The 12,324-nt window shown below is 40.5% G+C and overlaps 1 protein-coding gene across 2 annotated transcripts in view; it reads left to right on the top strand.

Annotated features, from left to right (window-relative positions):
• The window catches only part of PDZRN3 (PDZ domain containing ring finger 3), a 240,949-nt gene that overhangs the window by 207,962 nt on the left and 20,663 nt on the right, over positions 1 to 12,324 (top strand). For both annotated transcript variants that reach the window (XM_020791070.3, XM_020791072.3), the window contains one exon: positions 4,296 to 4,383. In XM_020791070.3, coding sequence (XP_020646729.3) covers positions 4,296 to 4,383 — 88 coding nt within the window. The remainder of the gene's footprint in view (positions 1 to 4,295; positions 4,384 to 12,324) is intronic.

Below are 12,324 nucleotides of genomic sequence, written 5' to 3'. Positions count from 1 at the left end.
GTATCTAAGACTGAAGTTCAAAGAAAGCCATGTGTGAACATAAGACTCCAGGATATTCTGATTTTCTCTGAGTGACGCTATCCAAGTACTGAATGTTTGTGTATATGTGTGAATCAGCTGTATCTAACACAGATAAATGTGCTGAAGTGACTACATCTAGTAGCATTATGAGTATGCCTCTATGTTGGTGCAATTTGACCAATAAATCTACAAATAATTAATGCAAGTGTTTGAGGATTATTTTATATAATCTTCAGAAAACTGGTTACCTCCTATGCTGGTATGATCTTGAACCACATATTCAAATAATTTATATGCCTACTTAATGAGAGTCACATTCCACGTATCTAGGAGCTGGAGAACTAAGTCTCCCCCAGCGTAAGTTGTCATGAAACGAGAGATCATTTAGAAAACTATTTTGCATCTCCATCAAACATTGCTTCAAGGTGGCTCACTCCCTTTCTCCAAGCTCCTTATGAAACATTTATGGTACTGCATCAAGATCCCACACTTCATTAGTAGATAAAACAAGCTAAGAGCCCCACTCTACACTAGGGATGTGAATCCTGCAAGAATGGGGGGGGAAGTTTCTCTTCTGTTAGAAAAATTTAGTACTCTAATTGTTTCACCAAATCAAACCTAAACACATAGACTCTCCCAATGCAGATACCTTTATTTAAAGTAAAATACCTATTTGCAAATAGGGTGGCACAATGCGACAGGCATCCAACAATATCCTGTTACAAAATCACATCTTCTGCCATACTTTGCTGAAGTCTACAGACGTCAGCAAGAACCATCTTTGTGGATGTTCCCACTTCTCCCCTAGAAGACAATGACATATTTTCTCCACCAGTCTTCATATTTTGTGCAAATTGCATGAATTATGTGAGGCTAGTTGCAGAATTAAACTACCACAGCTGCTGTTTCATTACATGAACTTATAAAAACCAGAAGCATCAGGTGACTTGTTCCTGTCCTTTTGATCTGAATTGATATGAAGTGAGAATTGAGGAAGAATGTCCTTAATGAAACACCAGAACATAAAAGAAGCATTGCTAGGAAATCTGGTGATCACAGGATTTCTAGCTAGGGTCTTACCCAGGACTGTTGTCTTGGTTATGTTAACTGGAAATGCTGGGGATTGAACCGTAGACGTTCTGAATGTAAAGTTGTGTTCTGTCATTAAGCGACAATCTTCTCCCAAAGTCTAGATCATAGTTTATGTATCTAACAGTTCCCTTTCTGCTGCTGTTCACACTTTGTTATTATTGACCACAAATTCTGTGTGGCAAGGAGCCACAAAATCTTGTCTTGGTGCATTAAGCACTTTATTATAATCTCGTGCAATGTTGCCCAAGTAAGTTGTTCTGTAGGTCCAGTCGATCTTTAGAACGATATTCAGAAAGGTGTAGAATCAATTTCCTAACCTTCTGCTAGTGCTGCCTGATATTTTTATCGAAGCAATCCAAATAGGTTTGCCCCTTTCCCTTGGAGGCAAGCCCACCCGTATTGTTAGTACAAGGAACAGTTCTTCATGAAATCCATTATCCCAAGGATGTTTGTTATTTTCTTACACAGTGGATTAATAACATGATAAAACTTTGCCAAGTACTATATTCTGTTTGTGATAGATCTGTTCCCGCTCATTTGCAAAAGCAGGCATTTCGGATAGTAGGACACAGATGTGGTCAAAAACACTACTACAGTATTCATGTCTGCACATGTATTAGTAGTGTAGCCAGGACCTTCAAGATGAGGTTTGGTTCCCTTCCTTGCTTCAGCAAGGTTCGAGATGAAAATGCAGAAAAATCTGGCCACTGCCCTCTCAGGTCACAGGGTCTGACAACTGACATCTCCCTAAGAGCTCTACAGAACTTTGTAGACCTTCAGGGAAAAATCAGAAACCCGTGTTCAACACAGCTAGCATTTATCCCAGTTAAGGTTTAATTCCAGAATGAAATTAGACAATCATATCAAAATTCATCTGAGCATCAAGGTATAAGTCTTTCCATTGTTGCAACAATTCCAGGCAACATCAGCTTGTTTAATTCCACAAGCTTTAATTATCTACATTGCTCCTGCGTTTCATATGCACAAAAATACTTCCCAAGTATTGAAAACATCCAAAAGTCTTACAGCTATGAAAATACTGTGGGCACAAATGCTCTGCGTTTGTGCATGTCTGCTCTGCAGTTATTGGACCAATTTTAAATATGTATATAGCAGATAAATATCACTGAGTTGCCCCAAATTCTAAATTATAATCTGATAATAAATTTGATTAAGAAAGTGAAAAAAAAATCTGGAAGTTCAATATCACCCTGTGCCAATAATTTGCCAAAATCATTTCACACAACTAAACATGTATAAATTGAGGCTGGGGGGGCAATTCTGCTACAGCTGAGGTAGAAGCACTTACGCTGAGCAGTTGATTGTGCTGGGGATGCAAAACTGATTATGCAGTTCCTCAGTGTCAGATGTAACACACAGCGTATTTACACTAGTGTAAGATAAAATTAGGCTTTCATAAACAGAATACTGGCTATTGTTTAGCTTAAACTTTTTTAAAAAAAAAGTAACATACATTATTAAAAACAGAGGGCACAGTGTTGTGCGAGTTATACCTTTGGAGGAGTGATGGTACCACTGGCAGGGAAGATTTATTCCCAATTGTTTATCCCATTATTTGTTTCCTTATATGGAAATCATGGGATAGGAGGAGGAAAGTCTTTAAATACTGAAAATCTCCATCTCTAGATGACACTTCCAGCAAGGAGAGATTTTTGGTAATTTTTGGTAACATTGTCCTCTCCTGCAGCTCCCACAGCTTCCATTAAATGAAACAGATTATTTCTAGGTCAAACAAGCTCCAACGCAGAAGGAAGATGCTGTTACCTACCAAGAATCTCTTCCTTCCAGTACTGTAATGTCATCACACTTCTATAAGTGTAACTTATGTAATATGATTTTAACCAGAACATGCTATAAAACTAACTTATCTCACTAAAAGAATGAAGTGGAAGACAGATTGTTTGATCCTTCCCCATCATTCTTCCAGTGCTACCTCAGAATCTGCTCTGGAGTACTGGGGATGGCCCTTTGGAGGGATGAGAGGAGATGCAACAAGGAGGAAAAACACCCTTTTTGTGATTAGTTCTCTCACACAATGGTAGATTTTGCGTAATACATCCTTTTTTTCCAACCAGAAACCAAGAAAATAAATATGTGCAGCAAAGCTAGTGTTTATGTGTATGTGTGTTTTTTTATGTGTGTGCACAAATGCTGGAGTAAGCCCAAGCACAATATTCTACTTTTTTACTGTATAGGTAAATTATTTGATTATTTTATTGAAAGATGGACTTTTTCAAACAATAATCTACTTCTCTTTTTTCCTCCAATTCTCTGTCTCCTTCCTCTCAAATCGGGAATTGGAGGGATCAAGACAGCGTATCATTTTTGTTGGTGAAGTCGCAAGAGAAGCACAAAAAGAGAGGTTACCTGGAATGTCCCTTCCACTCCTTTTCTCAGAGCAAAATGAGGGTGTGGGCATATACTGAAGTGTAACACAGGAACCCATGGGGATCACCCCAAAATGTAATATTTTTGCTAGAGATGGAAAAATTCCTTCTTTGCACAACCAGATACCACTGGCTGTTCTGGCAAAGGGGTTCAAGTTATGGTGAAAAAATTGGCTTTCCTATCTCTGTTGCTCAGGGGTCCTTGTTCTACTGGAGGAGACCTGTTGTTGCCTCACTTAGTCCTCTCACTTCTCTTTTTGGAACTTAAAGCATTGTCTAAATGTGTTTGGATGAGCTCCAGTTTCAAGGAATGCTCTATCCAACACAACCAACTGATCTGAGGGCCCAGATCTGGCATGTGGCACATCTAAGCCTTCCCTAAAAGCCAAGGACACCTCCCCACACATACTATTCCCCCAATCCTTCATTTCCCAGCCATATTTTTTTCCTGACATTGAACAATGCCATCACTCAACTGATCCTTCAAAAATTGGAACCAATGTTGCATCTTTTCTCTAGCAGGCAAGCTTTACTCAGGGTGTCTGTTACATGAAGGAAGCAATTCATTTTTTATATTTGTTTGCCTTTTTTCTGTTTGTTTGTTTTTTTGCTTTGTTTAATGAGCTTGCAACCTCAGGGTCATTGATCACTTCCACTGCATCAGGCTGGATTTGTGTGTGACATGTTAGTGATGATCTGCCATGAGGCTAGGGGAGGATTAATATGTTAATTAGAACAGGGAGTGATAACCTAAACTGTGCTTTATTTTCCCAGGCATTCATCAGGGCACGAATACTATGACCCAAATGATTACATGGGAGGCATTCATCAAGACATGGACAGAGAGGAACTAGAATTAGAGGTATGAGTAATAACTGGAAGCAGTCATTTAACATACAGAATATTTTAATATGTTTTCATGTGCCATGGATTTAGCAGCTAGTGTTACAACAAACTTATGCAGCCATGATTACCAAAATATAGTGGAAACACACTTTTGCATTAACCTTTGTTTTTCTGCAATTTGATGTGTGGGCTGTAGGAAATTAGTGCTTACTCACTTTCAGACAAAACTAAATGTTATGTAATTAAAGGACTGGAAGCCCGTGACTTCAGCTATTACTGAAACGGACATAGGTCTGCCTTGATCTGTTTTAGTAAAAATAAAATGCAAGAAAATAAAAGGATAAATAGTGAAATTAGGGGGAATGGGTTGCTTATTGTACTGTCTATCCAGTTTGGCATATATTGAATACAGTGTCAAAAATAAAATGTGATACCTTGTGTAGCTTCCCAGGAACTGTGATGTATTTAAAAAAAATGAAAAGTATGAAGGTTCTTTGTAGATATGTAGCACCTTTGAAAGCGAACATTTAGTGCCTCTATTTATTTGCAACAGAACCTCTTTTTCCTACATAGTGTGTTTTTATTCTTGCTTAGCAGGTCAAGATATTTCCCTGATGCCATGTTCAAAATCAATCCAAATGCCAAGTTCAGTGCAAATTATGAAAACTGAGCAATAACATGTATAAAGGCAAAATTATGGAAATATTTCTTTTATTGCCAAAATTAATTTAGTCAAAGACCTGGGCTAGATCCAGATAAGATTTAGTGGCATTTTTACCTCACTGAACTGAGTGAGGTAAAAAATGGGGGGGAAAGGGAGGAAGAGGAGGGCCTACTGACTACAATGCATGGCCTCTTCCTCCAGGGCACTTAAGAAAATAAAAGCATAAACATGCATTATGTTGCTTTTTTTTCCTTTTGTTCATTGTGGGAACAGAGACAGAAACATCCTTTTTTATCATTTCATGGCACTAAGAGGAGGAAAGGGGGCGGGGTCTGAGATACCCCGTCACCAAGCATAGAGACAAAATTTGGTCTGCTATTAGATCATCATCACCGCATGTCAGAGAAAAGGGTCTAGACCGATTTCAGTTGTGGCCAACAGATCGCATTAACAGGGCCTTCTGTGTTGCAGCACCGCAGCTGGGTGTGGTTTGCCTGCCTTGTTCTTGGCCTTTACATAAATAGTCAATACTGTACTGCTCTTCCAAATTTTTACTGATTGATGCTGAGCTTCAGCTTTAACAGTGTTTATTGCTGTGTTTGCAATGTATCAGGTTCCCACTCTACTCTGGAATTTTTTTATTTGTCATCCCATATTGGAAATTGCCTCAAACTTCAGAATCAATTACAGTGATAATAAATAATGCGCTCCCACTCCCCCCCCCCCAATTTTGGGGAGCTACATTTGTCATCAGTTTCCAGAGTACTGAAACTTAGGGCAGAAGGTAGACTTTTCTGAGAACAGAGGTTCATGATAGGGGTTCCCATTACCGGAGGAGTGTCCAAGAAGGAATCCTATTACTATAACTTTGAAAAAGTTACTTTTTCAGACTATGGCTCTCAGATTCCCCTGGCCTGCCTGACCAGTATCAGTTGGGATTGATAGACCAAAAAAAATGTGGAGGAGTTTTTCCAAGATTAGCCTGTGACCTTCCTGATTGTGAAATTCAGTGGGCTGAATCCAGGAAAGTTCCAGCTTCACTCAAGCTGTTATAGGCCCAGCAGCAGTTCAACAGATGGATGCTGCCACTGCTCAAGTCCCAGAACAGCAGAAACTGGCCAGTGTCTAAATATGTGCTTTCCGATTGCCCATCCTTAGCGTGTGTGATTCAAATACCGTATTTTTCGCTCCATAAGACGCACCTTTCCATAAGACGCACCATTTTTTTAGGAGAAGAAAACAGGAAAATATAATCTGTTTTCTTCGCTCCATAAGACGCACAGACTTTCCACCTCCCTGTTTTGTGGGGGGAAAGTGTGTCTTATGGTGCGAAAAATATGGTAATTTCAAAGTGTTTTGGTAATTTAGATATATTAATAGAATACTTAAAGTGTTGATTGTGGGGAGAGGAATAATATAACAGGACTGGCGAAACATTGCAGCAGTATTTGTGGTTTGATAGGGTTTGTCTAACATCCTCGAAGAACCTGTTCATGCCTTGGAGGCTAAGATCAATGGAAAGGGTCAAAGTGTAACAAACATTCAGGCAGCTTCTAGCTATATTGTTGTCTTATTGACACATTTGTCTTAAGCGGACCGCAAAAGGCATTGACTGCAGTCAGAATGCTGAAAAGAAAGTACAATATCAAACTAGACCACCTGGACTTCTCTTCCATAAAATATACCCTGAATTCCAGTCCATCATCTAGGCTTTTATGACCCTCCTAACTCACAATTAACGACTAAACAGATATTGTCAACAAGTCCCCTGTGTAAATGTGTATCGTTCTTGCTAGAATTCAGGGAGGTGCACTAGAATTGCCTATCAATCTGTACAGGCCAATATTAGTCAGAAGAATTGAGTAGCTGCCAAGAATTGACCATTAAAAACAAAAGCTCTGTGTCTGAGATTGGGGTCCAGAGTTGCGAAGAGTTCAGCCCCCAGGGTTTTAAGCAGCTGCTGTTAAAGACAAAACAAAACTACACATTAATGATGCCAAGGGAGTGCATCAACAGATTTTCAAGACTGCAAATCATTTTGAAGCTTTAATTGGGGCCCCGTCATATGTATCTGTGTCGGTGAGCATGTAGACTATAAACCTTTTAAAATTTAACAAGGAAAGAAGAAATATTGACCAAAAATTTTAATTAAATTGCTTTCTCAAACCTTCACCATGACTACTAGTAGATTTGCATGTATGTTCAATGCAGAGTTCGAAATTGTTGGGTGTGGGCCCCCCCCACCCAAGTCAGCATAGCCAGTAGCTATTGACTAAGAAATTCTGAGAGTGGTAGTCTAAAAACTCATTTTTTTTCCCAGGCTCTAGTTCCATGTGTAGAAATGTGGGAGGGTGGAATTCCAAGTGATGGCTGTGATGGAGGAACATATCTATACAGTTTTGGTCATGCACTAGTAGATGTCATAATAACCAAAAGCAGCAAAACACTTTACTAGAAATAAAGCTTTGAATACATGACTTTGGGTTTGGTGCAGAAAATTATACATTAAAAACAAAAGAGACAGAGATGAGCAAAGCGTAGTCTTCCAAGATCATTTAAAAGGAATATTAATGTTCCGTTTGTTTTACTTATTGCAAAAGACAACATGGCTGTGAAGCCAGAAGAACATCACTCGTGGTGTTCTTCAACATTTTTCAATAGTTAGGAAAACTGCAATTAAATATCTTACTGTACAATCCTGTGCATGTTTTCTTAACAAGAAGCCCATTCTGTTCTATGCAGTTTGTGATTGTATTTAATATTAAAGTCCCAGCATAAACATCTCGCAACCAAGGCAATGGGTCTGCCGACTGAAATTCTGGGGTGAGTTCCCCAAACCCCAGTTTGGTCCATTTTGGTCCATTTGGTCTCCCCCAAGCCTAATTGAGCTAGGGGCAATTCCCATAGAATAGTTTCATCAGACAAACATCTAATTTTCCATAAAAGCTTGTTTCCTGAATATGTATGGATGCTGTAGTTGCTTTTCCTGTGGCCATCTGTGGATGACACATGCAACAATTTGGAAGTCTGAAGTTTGCAAACCCATATAGACTTTTAACTGCATAGGGACTTATCTGTATCACTCGTGTTGTAAGCTTTTGCTTCATAAAGCATCAAGGTACTGTATATGCCGCCGTACTAGGCGACGGGCCGTATTAGACGACCCCCCCAAAATGCGGCGCCAGGAAGAGGCTTGGGGGGCGGCGGCAGGAGGAGGAAGAGGGGAAACACGGGTGGCCGGCAAGCGCCCGCGCCGCAGGCTGACCAGCGAGAGGGCGAAGAAGAGGGGAAGAGGAAGTGGGCGGGTGGCCGGCAAGCGCCCGCACCGCAGGCTGACCAGCGAGAGGGCGAGGAAGAGGGGAAGAGGCGGGCTCTGCTTCCCTCCCTCTGGACCAACTGCCTGCCTGCCTGCCTTCCTCCCCGGCCAGTGCAGCCCCGCATCGCTCTCGCGGCGGCGGCGGCAGCTCCATCCTGGCACCCGGCGTACAAGACGGGCCCCCACTTGGAGGCATGTTTTGGGGCCCCCAAAACTCGTCTTATATGCCGGCATATACGGTATGTGCAACAACTCATTTCACACACTAGCAACGTTATGCTCAAAATCCTAGAAATCCAACCCAGATAGTGTGGCTGCTGACCTTGAGCCAGACATCCTGGAGAGTGAAGTCAAGTGGGCCTTGGAAAGCATGGCTAATAGGAAGACCAGTGGAGGTGATGGCATTCCAGCTGAACTATTTAAAATCTTAAAAGATGACACTGTTAAGGTGCTACATTCAATATGCCAGAGAGTTTGGAAAACTCAGAAGTGGCCAGAGGATTGGAAAAGATCAGTCTACATCCCAATCCTAAAGAAGAGCAGTGCCAAAGAATACTCCAACTACCATACAACTGTACTCATTTCACACGCTAGAAAGGTTATGCTCAAAATCCTAAAAGGTAGGTTTCAGCAGTATGTGGACCGAGAACTCCCAGAAGTACAAGCTGGGTTTCAAAGGAGCAGAGGAACTAGAGACCAAATTGCTAACATGCGCTGGTTTATGGAGAAAGCCAGAGAGTTCCAGAAAAATATCTACTTCTGCTTCGTTGACTATGCAAAAGCCTTTGACTGTGTGGACCACAGCAAATTATGGCAAGTCCTTAAAGAAATGGGAGTGCCTGACCACCTTATCTACCTCCTGAGAAATCTATATGTGGGACAGGAAGCAACAGTTAGAACTGCATATGGAACAACTGATTGCAGCACTTTTGATTGGTTCAAAATTGGGAAAGAAGTACGACAAGGCTGTATATTGTCTCCCTGCTCATTTAAACTTATATGCAGAATACTCAATGCGAAAGGCTGGACTGGATGAATCCCAAGCTGGAATTAAGGTTGCCGGAAGAAATATCAACGGCCTCAGATATGCAGATGATACCACTCTGATGGCAGAAAGTGAGGAGGAATTAAAGAACCTCTTAATGAGGGTGAAAGAGGAGAGCACCAAAAGTAGTATGAAACTCAACATCAAAAAAACTAAGATCATGGCCACTGGTCCCATCACTTCCTGGCAAATAGAAGGGGTAGAGATGGAGGCAGTGACATATTTCACTTTCTTGGGATCCATGATCACTGCAGATGGTGAAAGCAGCCACAAAATTAAAAGATGCCTGCTTCTTGGGAGGAAAGCTATGACAAACCTAGACAGCATCTTAAAAAGCAGAGACCTTGCCGACAAAGGTCCACATAGTAAAAGCTATGGTGTTTTCATTAGCGATGTATGGAAGTGAGAGCTGGACCACAAAGAAGGCTGACCACCGAAGAATTGATGCTTTTGAATTGAGATTCTACAAGGAGGACAAATCTATCCATTTTGAAAGAAATCAACCCTGAGTGCTCACTGGAAGGAAAGATCCTGAAGCTGAGGCTCTAATACTTTGGCCATCTCATGATAAGAGAAGACTCCCTGGAAAAGACCCTGATGTTGGGAAAGTGTGAAGGCAAGAGGAGAAGGGGACGACAGAGGACGAGATGGTTGGATAGTGTCATTGAAGCTACCAACATGAATTTGACCAAACTCCGGGAGGCAGTGGAATACAGGAGGGCCTGGCATGCTCTGGCCCATGGGGCCATGAAGAGTTGGACACAACTAAACAACAAAAAATGTGCAACTAAAGATTTTTGAAATGAGTTTCTAAGCTTGTCATTAAAAGACCCTCTTATGAGAACAAAAGGACTATCCTACAAAACAGGGAAACATTTCCTAGCTCTTGTAGCCCCATTCACTGTGAAAGCATTTGTTTTCCAATAAAAACAATATTTTGTGTCCTTCTGAAAAAGGCCGGCTTAGTTTTTACACAGTATTGCACTAGCCCTAATATGAGATTGTCAACAACACCATTCAACAATCTGTTGAACATGAACTTCTTTTACAATATAAGATTAAAGTGCTATCATTATTTTTTTATTTTGGAGGCTAACGAACACAAGTGCTACAAGCATGGTCATATGATAAGGCTACTACTTTATTCTTGTCTCTCTGTAAATACCTCCTGTAGTCAGGTTGTTAAGCTCTCCTTATCAGCTGCCAGTGACAAAGGCCCAAGATAATTTTATGCAATTGTACTGCATCCATTTCAGGTTCCATAATCTCCTATCTCCATACGCTTTTGTTTCATCAGAGCTCTTCATAAGAAAATATAATCTACATCTCAAAAAGTTATGCTAATGTTTATTCAGGACATTTTTTATATCTATTGTCTTTAGACAATTCCTGGCTTCTAATGCAATTAGGGTACATTCATCCTATGTGACTCTTATGCATTCACCTGTGGGCTTGCAATGCATCCCTGTGTATCATGTTAAAGAGAAGTAACTGTATTCTATCAGGTTTGCCCACTAAGCTTCATGTTATACAACACTGATAGTCAATTGTCCCTTGTCCTTATATTAACTTATAAGGTAAGCTATACTTGGGGTCATTCCAAGCTTCTAAAGGTCGGCTTCCAAAGCAGGTCCAAGTAGATGAGAAGAGAACTCACCATCTGCTCCCCATTGTCCCTGGGAATATTTCCGGCTAGCAACCAAAAGAAACAGCAAGGGAGAATCACTCCCTGCCCCCCCAGCGAAACCAGCTCTTGTAGACAAATGAATCTTCTTGGGAACTAGAATCCTGCCCTTTAATAGATGAAAAACATGGGCATTAGGAAAAGAGCAACTCCCTATCCTCATTGAAGGGGACCAATTAATGCCTTAGCCTTCAAGAGATTGGACTCCTGAAGAACCTGTAAGAGTAGCTTGTTTGAAGATGGATTGCTCATTCTCTATGCTTAATTAATAATGTGTTCCAAATGATGGGCCATTGGGCTTGTCTAAGAAGAATTAATTCTAATCTTGGCTTGTAAAAGCAATGGGAAGCTCTTCTTCAGGGTTTAATGTATGTTTAATGAAGAGAGCTTTTGTTTAAGGGTGTAGGGCAACAGTTAATGCATTTCTGAGTGTCAGGGTATTTTTTAAATAACAGAACAAAAAAGAGTGCATATTGAATACGGCTGAATAATTTTGCAAGCTTCTTTGCCACTCAGAATGGCGTTTTAATACCATTGTATGCCAATTAGTTCTAAGGATATGGATGACATTTCATTTGGGTTGCATTTTTTTTACCATAGGAACTGTCATCATTTACACTCGACAAACCAGCATACAGATCAGAACACTGTTATTATTAGGTTTCTGCCCTTCTTGAAATTTTGAGATGCAGTTCTCCAATCAAAGGAAACGCACAAAGTGGGGAAGTTGCATATAAAAAGGCATATATTAGGCAGAGTGTGTGCAGAAATGAATGTATTCATTGGGGAAAGCTGCATACAAAAATGCATATGAATTTTTATGGCCTCAGAAATGCACGAGAGGAAAAGTGTATGCTTTTGCTCTGAGTACAGTTTTTTTTTTTTAAGATTATAGACTGATGCTGAAATTTAACAGCATGTGTTTGCGCTTAAATCAAGATAGTACCCTGACCCACATCTACCACCCAAAACCCAGGTCTAGAACAAGTTTATGTGATACAAGAGGGGGATGCTATAGGCAGGTGAGATCAAGAGTGTTCGTAACCTTGGTCTTGGTCTCCAACGACACATCCTTACACTTAAGCTTTTTCCAATCCTTTCATTGCTGCCCTTCCAAGTCTCAGTCTTCTTCTGATTTCTTGACAGCAGTCTCCATAAATATTGGTGACTGAACCAAGGTATACAAAATCTTCCACTGTTTCTTGGAACTTTTGAAAGAGATCTCTTGTTTTCCCCCATTTGTTGCTT

The sequence above is a fragment of the Pogona vitticeps genome, chromosome 2 (genome assembly GCF_051106095.1).
Source record: "Pogona vitticeps strain Pit_001003342236 chromosome 2, PviZW2.1, whole genome shotgun sequence".
NCBI lineage: Eukaryota > Metazoa > Chordata > Lepidosauria > Squamata > Agamidae > Pogona > Pogona vitticeps.
Note: the sequence above shows the minus strand (reverse complement) of the source record. Positions and strands in the feature narration are given on the sequence as shown.